The sequence below is a fragment of the Globicephala melas genome, chromosome 1 (assembly GCF_963455315.2).
Source record: "Globicephala melas chromosome 1, mGloMel1.2, whole genome shotgun sequence".
Lineage (NCBI taxonomy): Eukaryota > Metazoa > Chordata > Mammalia > Artiodactyla > Delphinidae > Globicephala > Globicephala melas.
Window position 1 is genome coordinate 72,129,782 of NC_083314.1, and position 19,940 is coordinate 72,149,721.

Here is a 19,940-nt window from a genome sequence, read left to right on the forward strand (position 1 = left end):
CTGGGAAGATCCCATGTGCCGCAGAGCGGCTGGGCCCGTGAGCCATGGCCGCCGAGCCTGCGCGTCCAGAGCCTGTGCTCCACAACAGGAGAGGCCACAACAGTGAGAGGCCCACGTACCACAAAAAAAAAAAAAAAGAACCATACAGTTTTTGAGTTGGATGCTTACTAATTTTTAGTCTTTCTCCTAATATTAAGCATGTAGACCTCATTAATTTTCAGTCTTTCTTCTAATATAGTATATGCACTTAACACTATAAATTGTCCATCAAGTATTGTGTTAGCTATAGCCACAAGTTTTAATCTGTAAACTTTTAATTTTTATTCAGTTTAAAATATTATGTGCTGGGCTTCCCTGGTGGCACAGTGGATGGGAGTCCGCGGGTTCGTGCCCCGGTCCGGGGGGATCCCATGTGCCGCGGAGTGGCTGGGCCCGTGAGCCATGGCCACTGGGCCTGCGCATCTGGAGCCTGTGCTCTGCAGTGGGAGGGAACACAGCAGTGAGAGGCCCGTGTACCGCAAAAAAATATATATATATTATGTGCTTTGCATCATTTCTTTGTACATCAGAAGTCTTCACATCTACCTCTCTTCCACTTTCACTTATAACTTATAAGGAAGGATTTAACTGTTCATAGTGGCCTAGTGATTATATATCAGAACTTAAGATTTAACTTTTAGGTCTGGTTCTGATACCTGTGTCTGTTAGATCCTAGAGTACTAGCTTATAAAGAGAAATCATACCATCTGCCCCATCTTTTCCCACTTCATACAACAGAATAAAATAAATTAATTTGGTTCTGCTCTTTTTTGAATCACTTCCTATCTATACTATTGTTTAAATGGCACTTGACAAAAGGGTAATGAGAAGATAAAAGGCTGGGTCCTAGGCTTGTTTTATTTCTTTACAGGCTGGATTTACTCTTTTTTTTTTTTTTTTGCACTATGCGGGCCTCTCACTGTTGTGGCCTCTCCCTCCGGATGCACAGGCCCAGCGGCCATGGCTCACAGGCCCAGCTGCTCCGCAGCATGTGGGATCTTCCCAGACCGGGGCACGAACCCGTATCCCCTGCATTGGCAGGCGAACTCTCAACCACTGCGCCACCAGGGAAGCCCTACAGGCTGGATTTACTCTTACACTGACTTAAAGCTGTGCTCTCTAACTCTTATTCTTAGGGACTATGGGATCATCCGAACTCTGGATTTACCTATCTATGTCACACGGGTGAAGGGCAACAATGTATATTGCCTAGACAGAGAGTGTCGTCCTCGGGTGCTCACCATTGATCCAACTGAGTTCAAGTTCAAGCTGGCCCTGATCAACAGAAAATATGATGAGGTATGAAATGAGGAAGCATATTAGGAGTATTGAGAAGGGCAGCACTCCTTTTTTCCTATAAGTGATCTCTATTTCCTGCCCTAACCCTCCCCAAATGTCTAGGTACTACACATGGTAAGGAACGCCAAACTTGTAGGCCAGTCTATCATTGCGTATCTCCAGAAGAAGGGATATCCTGAAGTGGCACTGCACTTCGTCAAAGATGAGAAAACTCGCTTTAGTCTTGCACTGGAGTGTGGAAACATTGAGGTGAGAGAAGTATGGTTATAAGCCCCATATTGTTGTAGAGGAGGTGAGAGGGTTAGGGTGGCATTGGGAAGACATTATTCTGGGCTTGCTTCTTCAGCCAATATAATGGAATTTAGAATTTTTTTAGTTGTTAGATTGAGCTATCTTGCTGTTGCTGTTTGGCCATCTTTGCTTCTGCCCCAGCATTTCTATTGTTGTTGTCGCTCTGAGTTAGTCTGAATTCAGTAACTTTTAGAACAGAACCAAGATAGCATAGAATTTGGAAAATTTCATTATTTCCTTGACATTTGACTTGCTAACTGGCGGCTTAGATGAAGGAGTACTTATTAAATGTTGAGGCCTAGAGTCTATAGGCATTATTTTTAAATGGGGAGAAGCCTAAGGAAAATTGACTTTCTTACTTCTGAACTTCCTTCTTATTTCTTCTGAGGAGCCCCTGTGGATCTTCAAACCTGGCAAATGGGAAATATGATAGCTAAGCAAGAATTGGCCTTATGGAATCAGCAACTGCTAGAAGATGATTTTGTTGTAAAAGTAAATTTCTGAGGAGGAGGATAATGTGATGTGATTCTTCTATCCATGGATCCTAAGGGATCTTATTTGTTGATTGAATTTTCAGTACTATTAGATTGAAAACAAAGCTAGGAGGATTGAAAGTGTAAAGAGTTCCTTGGGAGATTTACTTAGAGACAGACGTTTTGACTGTAGTCCCTGGTTTTGAGTCACAATAACCTCCAACCTGTTAATTCTAACTCTGGGGATTCTTTAGATTGCTCTGGAAGCAGCCAAAGCACTGGATGACAAGAATTGCTGGGAAAAGCTGGGAGAAGTGGCCTTACTACAGGGGAACCACCAGATTGTGGAAATGTGTTATCAGCGCACCAAAAACTTTGACAAACTTTCCTTCTTGTACCTTATCACTGGCAATCTAGAGAAACTTCGCAAGATGATGAAAATTGGTGAGACCCCAGAAACTAAGGATGGGAAAAGGGGTCCTTGGGGGAAGGAAGAAGGCAAATAGAGGCAAGAGAGAACTTGAGAGAGAAGACCTAACTTGGTGTCTCTTATTGACTTGGTGCAGCTGAGATCCGAAAGGACATGAGTGGCCATTATCAGAATGCCCTCTACCTGGGAGACGTGTCAGAGCGGGTACGGATCCTGAAGAACTGTGGGCAAAGTAAGTATCCAGGACTCACTTCCTTTGGGGCCTTAGGAAGTATTTTCTCTTTATGGTGAGTTATTCATATGTAGTAGTGAGGGATTTCCCTTCATTGCACATTTTTTCAAGACTGCATGCTCCTACCATGCTCAGAGACTTTCTTCAAAGCCAAATGGAGGGACAGCCAGAAAATATAGTTTGGCTAGGCACTCTTAGGAAAATAGTTAATATCTTGGGGGAAATGGGTTTTAAAAGGTCCTGGAGCAGATACCGTAGTAAATGTGGTTGGCTGAATGCCATTAGAGTTTTATTGTTTTACTTCAAATCTGGAGGTTTCGCCCATTTATTTATTCATTTTATATTTAAGGGGTATTTTTTGAGAACCCACTGTATACCAAGCATTATACTAGCACTTGAGATACCTTAGGGAATAAGACAGGAGAAAGATGTGGTGTGGACCAAGGTGCTAGCTGTGAATGGGTGAGCAGTGGTCAGATTCGGCATATATTTTAAAGGTAGAACCAACGTGATTTGTCGAAGGGGACTGGTTGGGGGGATGTGAGAGAGAGCAGACTGGGATGAGTCCAAGGTTCTTGTTAACACTGATGATAGATCTTAAGGATAAGCAACTGTTTTAGTTATTTATTGCTATATAACAAATTACCCAAAACTTAGTAGTTTAAAACAACAAATGTTGATTATCTCAGTTTGCAGCATGACTTAGCTGGGTGCCTCTGGCTCAGTGTCTCTCATGAGGCTGCAGTCAAGGTGTTGGCCAAGGCTGCAGACATTTCAAGGCTCAAGTAGGGGAGGATCCACTCCCACATTCGCTCTGTGGCTGTGGGCAGTCCTCAGGTCCTCACTGGCTATTGGCTGGGAGACCTCAGTTTTCTGCTCTGTAGTCTTTTCCATAGGGCAGTTCACAGTATGGCAGTTGGTTTCCCTTAGAGCAAATGAGGGCACCCAAGATGGAAGCCATAGTCTTTGTATCCTAATCTCAGAAGTGACATCCCATCATTTCTCCCACATACTGTTCATTAGAAGCGAGTCAATAGATCCAGCCCACACTGAAGGGAAGGACTTATGCAGGGACTTGACCAGGAGGCAGACATCAGGACACCAGTATTCACTTGGAAATGTACCTATACCACAAAGTCTGTTTTCTTAACAGAGTCACTGGCCTATCTCACAGCTGCTACCCATGGTTTAGATGAAGAAGCTGAGAGCCTGAAGGAGACATTTGACCCAGAGAAGGAGGCAGTGAGTCTTTATTTACATAAGTATCTCTGATTACAGGATTAACTCTGAGATCTTGGGACTATTTAAACCTACAAATGTTACTCCCCACCTGGTTACCAGGAGAGGCAGAGAAACAAATGAGATCAAAGGAGGCTCCATAACTTTACCTAGATGGTTCCTGAGAGCTGTTTGCTTTTAACCTTCTATCTTTCAGATCCCAGACATTGACCCTAATGCCAAGCTGCTTCAGCCACCTGCACCTATCATGCCATTGGATACCAATTGGCCCTTATTGACTGTATCTAAAGGGTTCTTTGAAGGCTCCATTGCCAGCAAGGGTAAGTGCCCACTTCTTCCATAGCATTTTTGTTGTGTGCTTGTTTTCTGAAAAGCTGTCCTAGAGAGTACCATTAACTATTCTATCCTTTTCCTCTCTCCTTTTTTCTGTGTGATGCCTCATGCAACACTGAGATGCCAATTAAAGTTAAAGTCTTTTAAAAACTAAATAAAAGCATTATGGCATCATTAAAATTTGGAAGATAGGAGGGAAAAAGAGAGATGTTTCTTAGTCCATGGCTCTAACAACCACTGTTAACATTTTGGTGTATTTTCTTAGATTTTACCATATATATAGTCATACTCTCCGTTCTGTGTTTTATCATTCATGACATACAATCTTAAGGTATAACTCAGCTACCTCAATTCTGTCACGTGGGTATACCCACTACCACTCCCACCCTTACACTCCTGTTTTCTCGGCTATGTCTACTAGTTTGTTTCTCCCAGCTGAGAGCCTAACTAGACCCTTGGGCATTTCGTGCCCAGTCCTGCTCTTTCTTCCATATCCTCTCATCTAGCCTTTGTCCTCATGCCCTGTACACACTGTAGTGGTGGTAACTTAGCAAAGATCTCAGCAAGAAATGCCAAGAGTTGGCACCAAAGGCTGGTTAGTAAGAAATTGTTTGAGGCAGTTTTTGGTAGCAGGAAGGCCAGTTGTTTTCATCTCTCTTCTATTCCCTCTCTCTGTGAAACCTATGCTAACCAGGTTAGCATAATATAGATATCACAAAAATAAACAAAAACAGTAAGTGGACACAACATTGGCACCTGCTTCTGTAAGGATGCAACAGTTTGCCTGCAGAGGAGGCCATATCTTAGACTTAGCTGGCTGTAACCAGCTCCTCCTTTCTGTTCCTTCCCTCTGTAGGGAAGGGAGGAGCACTGGCTGCTGACATTGACATTGACACCGTTGGTACTGAGGGCTGGGGAGAGGATGCGGAGCTGCAGCTGGACGAAGGTATGCATGTTCTTCTAGGAGTGTTCTGGGCAGATGGGCTCCCTGGAGTGGGACTGGCTTGTGGGGCAGTTCTGCAGGGTGCTGGACCATAGGACCAACAAGGATCCCAGTGTTTTTCTTTCCTTTGGCTAAAATTGTGTCACTTTGAGAATCTATGTTGAGCCTGGATTTTCCTTACAGATGGGTTTGTGGAGGCTACAGAAGGTTTGGGGGATGATGCTCTTGGCAAGGGACAGGAAGAAGGAGGTGGCTGGGACGTGGAAGAAGATCTGGAGCTTCCTCCTGAGCTGGTATGTGGAATTTTCACCCTTGTAAGGTTCTCTCCATTTCTCCCTGTGGAGGCCGGTGGCCTTATCACCCCCCCAACACCTGTCCTGAGGTCCCTGAACGGAAGGGGGTCTGGATCCTCCTAGTCTGATGCTTAACTCCCATTTGAAAGAAAGAATAATAAGATTAACTAGGGTAGTGCCAGTGTCATCTTATGAAAAGGCAGCAAGCTTTTTTGCCTGATTGGCGCTTTTGGTGTATCGTTTTGTTACTGGGAAAGCTTCTCCTATTTTGAGAGTCATCTTCCACAACCACCACCCCTCTTCCCCAACAGAGGCTGGGAATAAGGTAGAGTTGTGTTTAGATTTATCAAGGCAAATTGCTTGAATGGCTTAAAAAATGACTCACTCTTTATTTTTCCCCTAGGATATACCCCCTGGTGTAGCTGGTGGGGCTGAGGATGGGTTCTTTGTGCCCCCCACTAAGGGAACCAGCCCAACTCAGGTAAGCAGGGAAACAGTCCTGTAGGGATAAGTGTTTCTGAGCTGGCTATACTTGATTAATGTGTAAAGAATATCGACACTCTTCTATTACAGATATAGAGTAGGACTGTTGGGAAGAGAAAGACCAAAATTTCACTTATCTTGGGTTTTCTGTTTCTTGTTAGATCTGGTGCAATAACTCTCAGCTTCCAGTTGATCACATCCTGGCAGGCTCTTTTGAAACAGCCATGCGGGTAAGTCTTAAAGCTACCTTGGCTTTTGTTGAGTGTGCCTTGCCTACGGTCCCAGGGGGATGATTGATTCATCTTAACCAAATGGAAATTATTATACCCACAAGGGCAGAGGTGTATATTTAACGTGGAAGTCTTTGGTCTTGCCTAAGGAAACTTGCCTCATAAGGCCTTCCTCTTACGTGCTTTCAGTCTGGCTTAGTAATCTCGTAAGGTGGATTCTTCCAGCCATCTTCCACCCATTTATAGCGTGCTTTCTGGCTCACATCAGTGAAGTGAGCACCCCTTAATGAACAGGTGTAGTTTTTGAACACTAAGCCATCTGCTATCGTAGCAATAACAAAAACAACCACAACTGCAACAGCCACTAACATTCAGTGTTGACTGTGTGCCAGGCATTATCATAAATGCTTTATGGGTATTATTAAATGAGGTAGATCCTATAATTAAATATAATTTACTGATGAGGAAACAAGTACAGAGAAGTTAAGTACCTTGCCCACTGTCAACTAGTTTTTAAGTAGCAGAGCTCAAATCTTATGTTTCTTTCCTCTTGTATTCCAGCTCCTTCATGACCAAGTAGGGGTAACCCAGTTTGGCCCCTACAAGCAACTGTTCCTGCAGACCTATGCCCGAGGCCGTACCACCTATCAGGCTCTGCCCTGCCTGCCCTCCATGTATGGCTACCCTAATCGCAATTGGTAAGGTCCCTTGCTGCTGGCTTCTCTCTGTTCCAACTTAGGGTAGATATTTCAGATGGTAACCTCAGAGACAGAATTGTCCCAGAGCTGAGGTTTCCTAGTAGGAAAAGATCTTTGGCTTGGCACTCTGTCAGGTTTGGTTTACACCTGCTGCATCCATTTCCCTAGTTTCTTTCTCAGTAGGGTGTTGTGATCATGTTGCCGGAAGAAGAGGTTAAGTCCTAGTGGGCCCCTGATCATCCTGTCTTCTTTCCCTTTCAGGAAGGATGCAGGGCTGAAGAATGGTGTACCAGCTGTGGGTCTGAAGCTTAATGACCTCATCCAACGGTTGCAACTGTGCTACCAGCTCACCACAGTGGGCAAGTTTGAGGAGGCTGTGGAAAAATTCCGTTCCATTTTACTCAGTGTGCCACTTCTTGTTGTGGACAATAAACAGGAGACTGCAGAGGTAAGAGCAGTCATAGTGTCATAGTCATACTTGTCATAGTGCTGGGCACCCCCACCTTCTTGCCTCTGTACCATGACCTTCTTTTGCCCCCTCTCCAGGCTCAGCAGCTCATCACCATTTGCCGTGAGTACATTGTGGGTTTGTCCATGGAGATAGAAAGGAAGAAGCTGCCCAAAGAGTCTCTAGAACAGCAGAAGCGCATCTGTGAGGTAAGACCTCTGGGCCTCTAAGCAGTACAGAGGCGTCTTCCCTTTTACCCACTATTAGGTCTGAATTCTTTAGGTCTCAATATGGGGAGTAAGAGAAATTTGGGCCCATTTCTGTGAGGAAAGGATATATTTCTCCACCTGTCTTCCTCATCTCATCAGCCCTCCATAACTAGGAGGCAGAAGATTTCTCTGCTTTATAGCCAGTCCTGTTTTTATTTGGTTGTTTTGCTGTGTTTCTAATGCATATGTGACCCCTTATAAATGACCTATCCCAGCTTTAGCATCAGCATGGCATGTGTTCCTCCTTCTGTCCACCAGATGGCAGCCTATTTCACCCACTCAAACCTGCAGCCAGTGCACATGATCCTGGTGCTGCGTACAGCCCTCAACCTCTTCTTCAAGCTCAAGAACTTTAAGACTGCTGCCACCTTTGCTCGGCGCCTGTTGGAACTCGGGCCCAAGCCAGAGGTGGCTCAACAGGTATATGGGAACTCCTTTAGTGAGCGTAGGGGAACTAGATCTGCTCTTACGTGGAGGGAGTCGAAGACCAAGGTCCTTGTCTCTGAAACAAAGTGCTGTATAACAGCATTCAACAAAAAGAGCCAACAAAATACCATCCTCTACTTACTGGCATGGGGACCTCCTTTTGTTCCTGGAAACTGAACTAATATCTTACTCAGACATGGCACCACTGTGAGAGTGTGACCTGCAATATGGAACAGGTCCTCTGTACCTGAAAATCAACCCAGTCCCGTCCTTAAGTTCTAGATTTCCCCTCACCACCACCACTAGCCTCCATATACATGTCCCATGACTTGTGTTTTCCAAAAGTTTTCTATTTGTGCAGTGAAAGCCAGTTTTAACCCTTTCAGGGCTAACCCTGAGAATTCTCAGACTTAGTGGAGGAGTATGGGTCTAGATCCATGGAGCCACTTTGGGATAGAGAAGGAGAAAGCCTGATACAACAGGAATGGCAACTGTTACCCCTTCACATATGACCTATACAGAGGACGTGTTCTGTATTCATTCAGTACAATTGCATCTACATCAAAGAAACTACTAAACTATGGTGATGAGATCATTTGAGTTGTGGTGTGCAGCTTTCAGTCCTTGTAAATAAAATATTCCTTCACTCTTTTAGACCCGCAAAATCCTGTCTGCCTGTGAGAAGAACCCCACAGATGCCTACCAGCTCAATTATGACATGCACAACCCTTTTGACATCTGTGCTGCATCTTATCGGCCCATCTACCGTGGAAAGCCAGTGGAGAAATGTCCACTCAGTGGGGCCTGCTATTCGCCTGAGTTCAAGGGTCAGATCTGCAGGGTCACTACAGTAAGTACTGTCCTTGAGAAATACATCTAGAATTCTGTCTTGAGGGAAGGACCAACTAGCATGTTGGTCCTTTTTGTCTCCTGTATTTCCCCCTCACACCTTGAGGCAGTGACACTGGAGGAGGGTAGAACTTCCCACTGCTCCTTCCAGTCAGTAACAATAACAAACCACTCTACTGTGCTCATTGAGGTGTGGAGGGAGTAGGCTTTCTAGGCTTCTCACCTTCACAAATCCCTAACTTTCTTCTATTTCTTCTTCCATAGGTGACAGAGATTGGCAAAGATGTGATTGGTTTAAGGATCAGCCCTCTGCAGTTTCGCTAAGGCCTGCTTCATGTGTGTAGGGTTAAGCACCGTGTTTTCCCGCAGACAGTTAGTCTTTATATCCTTCTAACTCCTTCTTCCTCAACTACCCTTCATATTATTGATGTTTAGCTCTCTCTACCCTAAAACCTAATGTCCTTTTCTCTTCTTCTATGGCTAATCAAAATGTCTAAACCTGACCTTTTTTTTTTTTTTGCCTCTGAGGACCTCTCATCTCAAGGTAACTACAGTTGTGGTCACGATTGGCCTTGCCTTCCCAGCTTAGATCTTTCAAAGAACATTTGTGATGAACATTTGTGAAATAAATTCCTGCTATATTTATTCCTTCCCTCCCCACCACCTTTGTGTACTTTTTGTTAGAAAGGAATGAGATGTAATAAATAAGATAGCATCTTTTACTCAGTCATAACAAGCTGTCAGCCATCCCCGTTTTCCTTGGGCATTTAAACTCCGAGGCAGATATCCTCTGTGTGGCCAGAAACTTAAAATCTGAGAAGAAACTATTTGATTTTCCAGAAATGGACATCACTTTTTGTTGACTTGTTCTTTACAAAGATTGTTCTTGTATTTTGTTTCTCACACTAAATAAATAAATTTCTACAAGAGTTTTGTGGCTTGCCATTTGTTTCCTGGATACTGTCATATTCCTACTTACTCCATGTAGCTGCCCCATCAAAGCAGATACCTTTCCTTCAATAATTATTTTTAATTACAAAGGTAATAAATACCTATATGTTTTTTAAAGTACATATTTTTCATAGGATGTAGTGAATTGCTGTGAGAATGGTAGAAAGCAAGTAGTTCCCCTATTCCATTATTGACTGCAACCTTCCATCTATTGCTAATTATAGAGTGTATACATTGAGCACCTGCCATGTACTTGGTACTGTTCTAGATGTTTTATGTGATATATATGTGATTAATTAGTAATACATTGTATATAGTACAGCAATTACAATGGCAATACAGAATTTTGCTTGTCATGTACTAAGATTAATTCCATAGAGTGATGTACTGTGCCTTTGATTAAAATATATACTTTTTTTCATTTTAAATTCATGTTTTCAATAAACAATACATTCATATAGTTCAGAAATCAGTAAATGTAAAAAGCTATTCTGTAACATCTTCCTCCCACCTTTTTCGTCAGCCACCTAGTTCCTATCGCCTTCCCCAAAACAGGTAACTGCCATTGTTAACTTCCTTATATCCTGGCAGAGATTTTTTGATGTATAAACAAGCAGTTATGAATATGTTCTTCCCTATCCCCCTGTTATACCTAAATGGAAGCATACTAATGATTTTAAGTTGCCTTGTTATTCATGGATATGTGAGTTATTTCCATTCTTTGGATATTATATACAGTGCTGCAATGAGCAACTTGAACATACATTGGACGGATGTGGAAAGTGAATCTGAGGATAAACTATAAGTGTAATTCCTGCTGTCAAAGAGGGCAGGGCTTTGTATCTTTTTAGCTTTAAAAGATACTTTCTTAAACAGAATCCCCAAATTAAGCCTGCCCTCTCAAAAATTTGCACGCTATTTTCATAACACTTTCTCAAGTTATAAACATTCTTTCTGTAACCATAGGCAAGTTGATGAAAAATTTGGCAAAATGGCAAAAATTTTCTGTAAATTTAAAATAAATTATAAAATTAATTTTGCATACCAACATAAACATTCTGAACTGAGGGATATGAAAAAAGTGGACAGTCCTCATGAAGCTTATGTAATTGGGGAAACAAAATGGATACATGTGAAATAATTAAATACCAGGAAAGAATTTGAAGTTGGTTAATAAACAGTGGACAGCCATTAGGTCCTTACTTGAGAGAGTGATATAAAGAAAATGTTGTAAAATACTGTTTTGCAACAGTGTTCACTATACGTGAAAGGTGGGAGGTGAGTAAATACTGAGATGAGGTGTTAGGCTTATCAATAGTAAAGCAAGTTTAAGAAATAGTGCAAAGGAAGAATCGTGCTTATTTTCAACTCCATCTTAATTCTTTTATTTACCATCTGATGTTTTCCTTATTAACATACTGATATTACCATATTAATGTAAAGCCAATATAAATACCTGTAATGTGTGCTTGATATAGTCATATTAGAGATTACACATGTAAGCAGTTTGGAGTTGAATGAGAAAGTTAACCTGGAATAGATGTTACAGATGTTTGGGAGAAAGAGATTAATCAGGGAAGGACCTTAGAGTCCCAAATGTAATGTTACATATTTGTAATATGAGTCCTAGAGTGGTGAAGGGTTTTGAACAAAGCAATTTAAGAGTTGGGACTGGAATTTAGGTCTTCTGACTCCAGAGTGTTTTCTCCCAAATCACAGTACTTGTGCCTGGAAGAACACAGTAGGTTTTGCACAGGTATTTTAAAAGTCTGTGCCCTGTATGTCAAGGAAAGAGTAAGTACCTAAACTGGTGCTTGACACAAGTACTCAAGTGTGTGTTTTGGAAGCTAAGGATGAAAGTCATGACATAACTTTTTTCATTTAGTGTGATTTCTCCCTTTTAAACTTTATGGTACTTTATCCTTACTTCTTATAAGACACTTAACCTTGTGCCATACTTACTGTGTGTATGTCTAATCCTACCTCCAGCCTAATCCCCAGTCAACTACCTTACAGCAAGGGCTGGTCCTGATTTCTCTCTCTGCCCTCCACTGTGCCCAGCATAGGATATTAAACAACAGCAGATGCCTTCCAAGGGCTGAGATAGGTTTGTCAGGCAGTTGATGCATTCTCACAGATCTGAATAGCACAATTCCAGAGGAGGGAAGGGATGTCTGGAGTTGTCTATCTGAGTGTCCTCCAACTACACTCGACTGAGTTCTGCGAAGAGAAAAGGAGATAGGTCAGGGAAGGCAGGTCTATTACCACTACATTCCAGTTGCCTCCTTGCTTAGTCCAAGGTCCAAGAGTCGCTTTTTCTGACTGATTTAATTAACCAACATTGAGTTCTAAGTTATTGGCACTGTGACAGTTTTAATGAGGTGCAGGGAAATCAGAGATATCCACTAGATTCTGCAGAGAAACATGCCTCATCAGGGCCTGGGAAAGCAAAGAGCAGCCAATGAGTGCCCAAGTTTTAGTCCCTAGCCTAGGAGCTGGGGATGCAGCAGTGAACACGACAGATGAAAATCCTTGCTATCATGGTGCTTAAATTCCAAGGGGCTTGAGAGGAGATAACGATAAATAAATAAAATATATAGTATGTCAGATAGTGGTAAGTGTTGAGAAAAATAAAGAGGAAAAGTGGATAGGAAGTGTATATGTGTGTGTGGGAGGGGTTGCAATTGTACTTAGGCCAAATAAGGCATTTCAGAGAAGATGACGTTTGAGTAAAATACTGAGGGAAGTGAGAGGAAACTAGCATGTTGGGTATGCCGTTAACTATCGTTATTGATTACACATGCACAGCTTCTGGTTGTTCGTAGGCAGTTTGTCCCAATTTGGCCTACCCACAGTTCAGGAAGAAATAATAAGCCAGGTAATGCGGGCAGTTGAAAGAAAGGAGGCCAAGCCAGTAAGAAACCTGGCAGAAGGTAACAGTAAATTCCCCTCTGTTGGTTCTACGTCCCTAGAGAAAGAGTGGAAGAAACAAAAAAAAAAGAATCGAAGCTTCCTGTCCCTTTAAAAATGGCGGCCCGGCACGGGCCAACAATGCCATTGGCTGCACGAGGCAGAGGGGGAGGGCGCGGGGGGTGGGGCGCAGAGTCCTGCCTCCTACGGCACGGCGGAGGTGGCAAGATGGCCGCGGCCGAGGAGGATGGTGGTGTTGGGGCTGAAGCCGACCGGGAATTGGAAGAGCTTCTGGAAAGTAAGAACCCGTAATGGGAAAGGCCCGAAGGGGGCGGGTGTAAGGATCCCTTCAGGGGGTTAGGTGAACCTGAGGTATTTGGGGCGGAGCAGGAGAGGTTCTCCAAAGGTTGGTCGGCGGCGGAGAGTCTGCGACCCCCGAGATAATCTCTGGGTCACCCTCTCCTTCGCGGCGGGAGCTGAGGAGCTCGCTTTGGGTCCCTGAGCGGCCCAGACTGTTGATTTCCTTGCTGGAGGGGAAACTAACCCAGAGGACGATGTTTCACGATCCCACTCCAAACTCCCCTTACTTTTTAGATTAGTAAGTTCTTAAAGTCTGACTTTCTCCCCGCCGGCAGCAGCCTTCGGTCCTCGGTGGGCCGCGAACCGGACATCCACGGATCGCTCCCATTAACTCTTAGCGAGCCCGAAGTGCGTCCTTCTGTGCACTGTCCTGTTCTCCTTAACACAGAAGACACGCCTTTCCTTCTCCCAGTCCTTTCACCTTTCTCTCACCAGGCCCCTTTCCAGTTCTTTCATCATGTCAGAGCTCAAACACACGCCCTTCCCATTATTTTGAAAAACAGGGTGAGACGGTCTCTGGGGAAGACAATTCACCCTCTTAAAAGAGGGTGGCTGTACTTTTCCTCCTTAGCCCTGTTTCTTGCCCAGAGTGGGGCCGCTGCCCTCCCCTTACACTTATAGTCTGGCAAGCAGAATGGTGGTGAGGACAGAGGCTTTTCAGGGAAGAGGTGAATATTTTTTTGTTTCTTGCTCAGTCACAGACAGAGTGGGCAGGCGGAAAGATGAACAGAAATTGTGAGAAGTGCTAAGTGACTGTGAGTCTGCAGAGAGGAGGCCAGAGGGAGCTCTAAGAGCTTTGGGGAGGGAGAGTGAAACTGGAAGATAAGGGAGTTCAGTGCCCTCCCATGGAGTGTAATATGGAGTCCCTCAGTTCATACTAGTACCAGGACCCATGGGGAGCTAGGTGAAACATCTTGTGGCTTCAGCTTTCTTGCCAAAGATGATTCCCTTTAGGGCTCCAGAATGAGTTCAGGGGGTTAAGGACATTTGTGTTCTCTGCTCCCCTTGGATATCTGTATGGGATTTCTAGGAAGGAACTGTATAGATGGAGATGTCTCTGCAGAAGTTTTAACTCTCTCCTCCCAGCTCTGAGAGAGATGCTTGTTCCACCTTAAGAGATTTCTTCCCCTTTGATGACAATAAATTAGGTAATGGGGTGGGAAGTGGGAGGCTTATTGAGGGGTGGGTCAGGAAAGGGAGACTCAAAAAAAGGAGAAAATTTAGGAAAGTTGACAGTTTGAAAGATTGTCCTCTTAAATGCTTTGCCCAGAAACTCCCCAGCCTTGCATCCTCATCCATCCCCGAATACACGCCGTGTTTCTTGTTTCTGAAGGTGCTCTTGATGATTTTGATAAGGCCAAACCCTCTCCAGCACCCCCTCCTACCGCCACAGCCCCTGATGCTTCGGGGTCCCAGAAGAGATCGCCGGGAGACACTGCCAAAGTATACGTTCCACCCACTTAAGGGATGGGGGGGCGGGCAGTGGGCATGCAGCTCTGAGCAGAGGTTGGGCAGGCCCCTGTAGGCCAGAGGGGAGGTGGGGGAGGTGGGGGAGGTGCCTTGGCCTCACATTGCTGAGTGCTCTTGCAGGCCTCAGTCCTTGTGAAACAGGGACTTCAGATTGAGTAGGGGGATCTCAAGGAAGTTCTTTAAGAAAAGAGCAGATTTAAATGGTTGGATTGGGAGTGACACTCCATACCGTTCCCTCAGTGGCCAGATACCTTTTTGCTGCTCTTAGTAAGAGAGGTAGTCAGAATGTCCAGTGAAGGTGGGTAGGAGGGAAGCACTGCATTTCCCAGAGCCACTGCCTGTGACTTTTGTCAGAGGCCATGTGCAGTGGAGTGCCAAGTAAGAGATGCACTTAGGCCACGTTCTCCCCTGCAGGATGCCCTCTTCGCCTCCCAAGAGAAGTTTTTCCAGGAACTGTTTGACAGCGAGCTGGCTTCCCAAGCCACTGCAGAGTTCGAGAAAGCAATGAAGGAGTTGGCTGAGGAAGAGCCGCACCTGGTAGAGCAGTTCCAAAAGCTCTCAGAGGCTGCTGGGAGAGTAGGTGAGGAGGGGACCCCAGACAACTGAACATGTCTGAGCAAACCTCCTAGGTCATTGTTGCTTGAGGACACCAAACTTTGTAAAGTTGACAGCAATTATGATACCACTGCCATGGGATGGGGGAGGAGATGGGAGGAGGCATGAGACCCTGTTTAATGAAAAGCATGAGATAAGTTGGAAAGTAACAGAAAAGATTATTAAAAAGTGACCATTTTAAAGGTCACAGTGTTAATGTGGGTGTCATTGTGGAGAACAAACTGACACACAGTTCATGTAGTTTTATGAAAATAACTATGAAGATAACCATAGAGTATTCAAAGATGTGGAGTGCTAGTGATTCCCTAATAAATGCTCCATATCCAAGCTGGTAACCAGGTCAGTCTAGGCAAGCAAACAGTTAAAATCCTAAATGACTTTGGCTCTTTTCATCTCTCCTAGGCAGTGATGCGACTTCCCAACAAGAATTCACTTCTTGCCTAAAGGAGACATTAAGTGGACTAGCCAAGAATGCCACTGACCTTCAGGTGAGGGGGAAGAGATAGGGAACCACAGGGGGCCCACTCCTAGACACTTCACCAGCAGAGTCTCAAAAGGCAGACTCTTGGGTATCATCTCAAGTCTGTCCCTGCCTGACTACTTTGCTACAGGCAAGTTTAAATAGTTCTTTCCCACCTGAAAGGTTGGTGAGCATCCCAAGAAGGTAGTATACTTGCTCACCTCCCTTCTGTCCTTTCTAGAACTCTGGCATGTCAGAAGAGGAGCTGACCAAGGCCATGGAAGGGCTGGGCATGGACGAAGGAGATGGGGAAGGGACCATCCTCCCCATCATGCAGAGTATCATGCAGAACCTCCTGTCCAAGGATGTGCTGTACCCGTCACTGAAGGAGATCACAGAAAAGGTTTGTGAACTTCTATTTATGCTTTTCCTCTTTGTTCCCCATTGTATCAGCTCCTGTGAGCTGCTTTGTCTATTTAGAGCCTGCAGAGATAGAGTAACTCAAGTGTACAGGTTCATCTATTTTTTTCTCCTTTATTTATTTGGAGGGGGAGAGTTAGGGAGGAGTTGCATCTCCAAGAGAATAAAGCTACCATACTGAGGATGTTCAAGGTAGAAGGGGAAATCCTTCAGCTCTAGTTTTCTGTAAATTGGTCTAAGTCTCTGTTGTTGTCTGATAAACCTTTCTTGCATTTCCAACTTCATTAATTTCTCCAATAAGGTTTCACTGAGGATTTACTGGCTTTATGCTGTTAACAATTTTTAAGAGTAGTTTAAATGATGGTCTCTGCCATCACAGAGCTTATAGTGTCACTGAAGAGATTTTTAAAGGTTGTTAAAACAAACAAAAAAGAAGGGATATGTGACAGAGATCATATGTGGCCCTTAAAGCCTCAAATATTTACTATCTGGCTCTTCACAGAAATGTTTACTGTCCTCTGGTGACCGTAAATGCTAGCACAGCCAGGTGATCTGATTGAAGTGAGTGCTACTTCTCATGCTGAACTCGCTGATTTAGCTTTTCCTTCTCCTATGTTCCTGTCCCCTTCATGTTTTACTCTTCCTCATATTTTATTGCCCTTACTTATTCATTGTTCACTTACTTCCTCCCCACCCATTCTCTCTTTGCTTAGTATCCAGAATGGTTGCAGACTCACCGAGAATCTCTACCTCCAGAGCAGTTTGAAAAATATCAGGAACAACACAGTGTCATGGGCAAAATATGTGAGCAGTTTGAGGCAGAAACCCCCACAGATAGTGAGGCCACTCAAAAGGCTCGTTTTGAGGTGGTGCTGGATCTCATGCAGCAGGTAAGGCCTCCTCTTGCCGTCTGCCCGCTGCTGCTATCTGCTTCCGTGTTCAGTGGAGGAGGTGTCCTGGAAGGATGCCTCCCTGCCCAGCCAAGGTGGAGGAGGGAACACAGGAGAGGCCACATAGCATGGTCTTATCTCTTGTTCCTCTTTCCTTATTTTCCAGCTACAGGATTTGGGCCATCCTCCAAAAGAGCTTGCTGGGGAGATGGTGAGTATACCTTCTCATATACTTTAATCTTAGCCCCGGTTTCCAGTATTTTGTAACCTTTAATGATTTCACCTAAGGTGATAATTGTGGCTGCTGGGGATGGACCTTCAAAAGCTCTAACTTTCTGAAATAGGAGGAGTTATCTGAGTCCCTTCATCTCTTCTCCAGCCTCCTGGCCTCAACTTTGACCTGGATGCCCTCAATCTCTCGGGCCCACCAGGTGCCAATGGCGAACAGTGTCTGATCATGTGAAACACAACATGCTTTCTTCCCTGATTCCCAGCCGTGGGGGAACGTCTGGAGTCAGCAGAACCACTGGGAGCTGAGGCAGGAGTGTCGTCTACAGGAGTGGTCTGCCCACTGCCATCTGTCATCCCACCCAAGATTGTGCCATACCAGCGGAGGCTTTTTCTCTGTCTTTCTAGGAATAAGGCCTGTTCTGCAGATCATTTCTGTGAACCCTTTCCATTGTGGTTTCTGCTGCTAGCAAAGGCCCAGCTACCTACCAGGTGAAGGAAGGTGTCCCTTTTGGGGCATGCACCTTCTTTCCTCTCCCAAAATAATGTTATACAGGGCCACACTGAGTTACTTTTGTACCCAGGGTCTTCGTGCCTTGTGTCTACTCCCTGTCTTGGACCTGGGGAGCAGGGACAGAGTCCTAGGACTCTAGATTTCTATAGTTCTCTTGGGCAGCACCTGTGGGAATGAATGGGGAGAAACTTAGCCTAGGCTGGGGGTTTAGGTCTGTCACCACACCCTCTTGCCTTCAGACTGTCCTGAATTCTCTGAAGGGAAACTAAGTGGGGGGGCTTTTGCATAAAAATGCTACTCTTTCACAGTAGGTTGAAAGAGAAGCCCTGGGATTCTCCTCTCTCCAGGTACAGAGTCCTCAATTGCCTGTTCCAGCCTGAGAACTCAAGTAGCTGCCCTGTTCTTTCTATAATGCTATGTGATCTGGGTGAACTCAGCCCTTGACCTTCCTTTACCCGCTGCCTCTCCTCTCATCTCTCTATTTTAAATACCTCTTTATTCCAACCCTTCTCTGAGCCCAAACTGTGACAAAGAAGGGCCCATCCTGTTTCCCCTCATCTAGTCCATCCACCACCCTCACTGGCCCCCCTATCTCCCTGGCAAATGTATATAATTATAGTGTCAGGTCTAGGAAATGAATTACTGTTCTTCCCCAGATACATTTTGGCTTATTTGAGACATCTGATTCCTTTGAATCCTGTTCATTGATTCAGGGAGGTAGCTTGGGAAAGGGGGGGTGGGATGCAGCCTGGGTCCTTTTTCCTGACTAATAAATATTCTGAGTGAGGGATTGAGCCTGTTTTTCATCCAAGTCTTTTCCTAATCTTCCTCAGCTTCTCTAAGCTGCCATGTGAGGAATGTTAGCATAACATTGCATTACTGGGTTCTACCACCACTTCCCTTCCCCAGCTCAGTCTGCACCTCAGTTGGCAAAGGAGACTGAATGGCCATCTTTCCTCATTTTCTCTGAATATTTCAATTTGGGAAGCCCTTCGATTGGTATTGTATTTTAACATTTCACAGTATTATTATTAATGTTAGTAATATATTGTTAACATGTTTACTAAATTATTTTTCTTTGAGCTGACCTTGCTTTTCTCTGTGGGAACCAGTGAATCTGTAGACCTTGGCTGCCACATATTGGTGGATACTCTGATCAGACCAGCTGGCTGTCCTGGTTCAGCACTGAGAAAATAACTTCCAGAGCAAATTTGTACTTACCATTTGTGGCACTTTGAGCTCCTGACATGTCACTTTCCCTTGGATTAAGACTTTTCACCCCTTAATATCCCACACATTCTGTGGTATTGGCGAGGAAGGAAATGTTCTTAAGGCCTGAGGTTGTTTGGGAAGGTCCAGCTACTGTACCTTAAAGTACAGAAGAGCCCGGGTCTGAATCTGAGACTCGACTCCTCTGCAAGAGATGGGAAAGTGCAGGCAGAGTTGTGATGATGGTCACAGGACGTGAATGGCCAAAATTCTCTCCTTATAACTAGCAAAAACTGGATGAGGAAAGAGAAAAAGGAGGGAAGAACGAAAGGGCCTTGCACCTTGAGCTATGTGCCAGTTTTCCTTTACACATTCTCACTTCTGCTGGCCTGGCCAGGGCTTACGCCAGGAACCTAAACAGATGCCACCTTAGTTTTGTTCCCAGGCCATTCATTTTCATTTTGATTTTGATTGAACATGAACAAATTGACCTCAGGTTACTCTCTGTTCCAAAAATACTATTTGAATTATTCTAGGACTTGTGGAAAGATGGAGCGGTCCTTCTCAAACTGTGGTAAAGGACCAGGTTTTTTGTTTTATAAGTATCCTGTCCTTTGTCCACCAATATGTGTTCCATATGTGCAGTTCACACTGTGGGCTACCCACCACACAAGTTTGACAACACCAAACTGACAGACCTCTTCCACAGGATAAGGCCACTGATGATGCATTTGGATATTATAGCAGTCAAAATGCTAGGGACTTCCCTGGCAATCCAGTGGTTAGGACTCCGAGCTTCCACTGCAGGGGTCATGGATGGGTTCGATCCCTGGTTGGGGAACTAAGATCCCGCATGCCCCATGACGCGGCCAAATAAATAAATAAATAAAAATAAAAAACAAAATGCTAAAAGGTTTCTGAACACATTTAATTTCTAA

At 44.4% G+C, this 19,940-nt stretch overlaps 2 protein-coding genes across 5 annotated transcripts in view; both read left to right on the top strand.

Annotated features, from left to right (window-relative positions):
- COPA (COPI coat complex subunit alpha) overlaps positions 1–9,904 on the top strand; it is a 50,553-nt gene extending 40,649 nt beyond the window's left edge. For both annotated transcript variants that reach the window (XM_030842203.3, XM_030842204.3), the window contains exons 18-33: positions 1,176–1,338; positions 1,441–1,587; positions 2,357–2,546; positions 2,669–2,764; positions 3,918–4,006; positions 4,200–4,323; positions 5,193–5,282; positions 5,463–5,572; positions 5,976–6,053; positions 6,217–6,285; positions 6,847–6,983; positions 7,245–7,431; positions 7,530–7,640; positions 7,959–8,120; positions 8,782–8,976; positions 9,240–9,904. In XM_030842203.3, coding sequence (XP_030698063.2) covers positions 1,176–1,338; positions 1,441–1,587; positions 2,357–2,546; positions 2,669–2,764; positions 3,918–4,006; positions 4,200–4,323; positions 5,193–5,282; positions 5,463–5,572; positions 5,976–6,053; positions 6,217–6,285; positions 6,847–6,983; positions 7,245–7,431; positions 7,530–7,640; positions 7,959–8,120; positions 8,782–8,976; positions 9,240–9,299 — 2,008 coding nt within the window. In that variant the 3' untranslated portion in view covers positions 9,300–9,904. The remainder of the gene's footprint in view (positions 1–1,175; positions 1,339–1,440; positions 1,588–2,356; positions 2,547–2,668; positions 2,765–3,917; positions 4,007–4,199; positions 4,324–5,192; positions 5,283–5,462; positions 5,573–5,975; positions 6,054–6,216; positions 6,286–6,846; positions 6,984–7,244; positions 7,432–7,529; positions 7,641–7,958; positions 8,121–8,781; positions 8,977–9,239) is intronic.
- Positions 9,905–13,008: 3,104 nt separating this feature from the next.
- On the top strand, positions 13,009–18,587 carry PEX19 (peroxisomal biogenesis factor 19). 3 transcript variants are annotated; one of them, XM_060297589.1, is made up of 9 exons: positions 13,009–13,134; positions 14,530–14,639; positions 15,081–15,110; positions 15,213–15,246; positions 15,684–15,769; positions 15,983–16,144; positions 16,875–17,051; positions 17,218–17,262; positions 17,431–18,587. In XM_060297589.1, exons 1-9 carry the CDS (start codon positions 13,065–13,067, stop codon positions 17,512–17,514), a joined length of 798 nt encoding a protein of 265 aa, XP_060153572.1. In that variant the 5' UTR covers positions 13,009–13,064; the 3' UTR covers positions 17,515–18,587. The 3 variants fall into 3 exon arrangements, with proteins under 3 accessions (XP_060153572.1, XP_060153579.1, XP_030697909.1); XM_060297596.1 differs by having other exon boundaries at positions 15,081–15,246; positions 17,396–18,587; XM_030842049.2 differs by having other exon boundaries at positions 15,081–15,246.
- Positions 18,588–19,940: the final 1,353 nt, after the last annotated feature.

Coding starts and splice junctions, on each gene's coding strand:
- PEX19 (XM_060297596.1), top strand. CDS start 13,065: ATGGCCGCGGCCGAGGAGGATGGTGGTGTTGGGGCTGAAGCCGACCGG. Junction 13,135..14,529: donor ATTGGAAGAGCTTCTGGAAA/GTAAGAACCCGT, acceptor TTGTTTCTGAAG/GTGCTCTTGATGATTTTGAT. Junction 15,770..15,982: donor AGAATGCCACTGACCTTCAG/GTGAGGGGGAAG, acceptor TGTCCTTTCTAG/AACTCTGGCATGTCAGAAGA.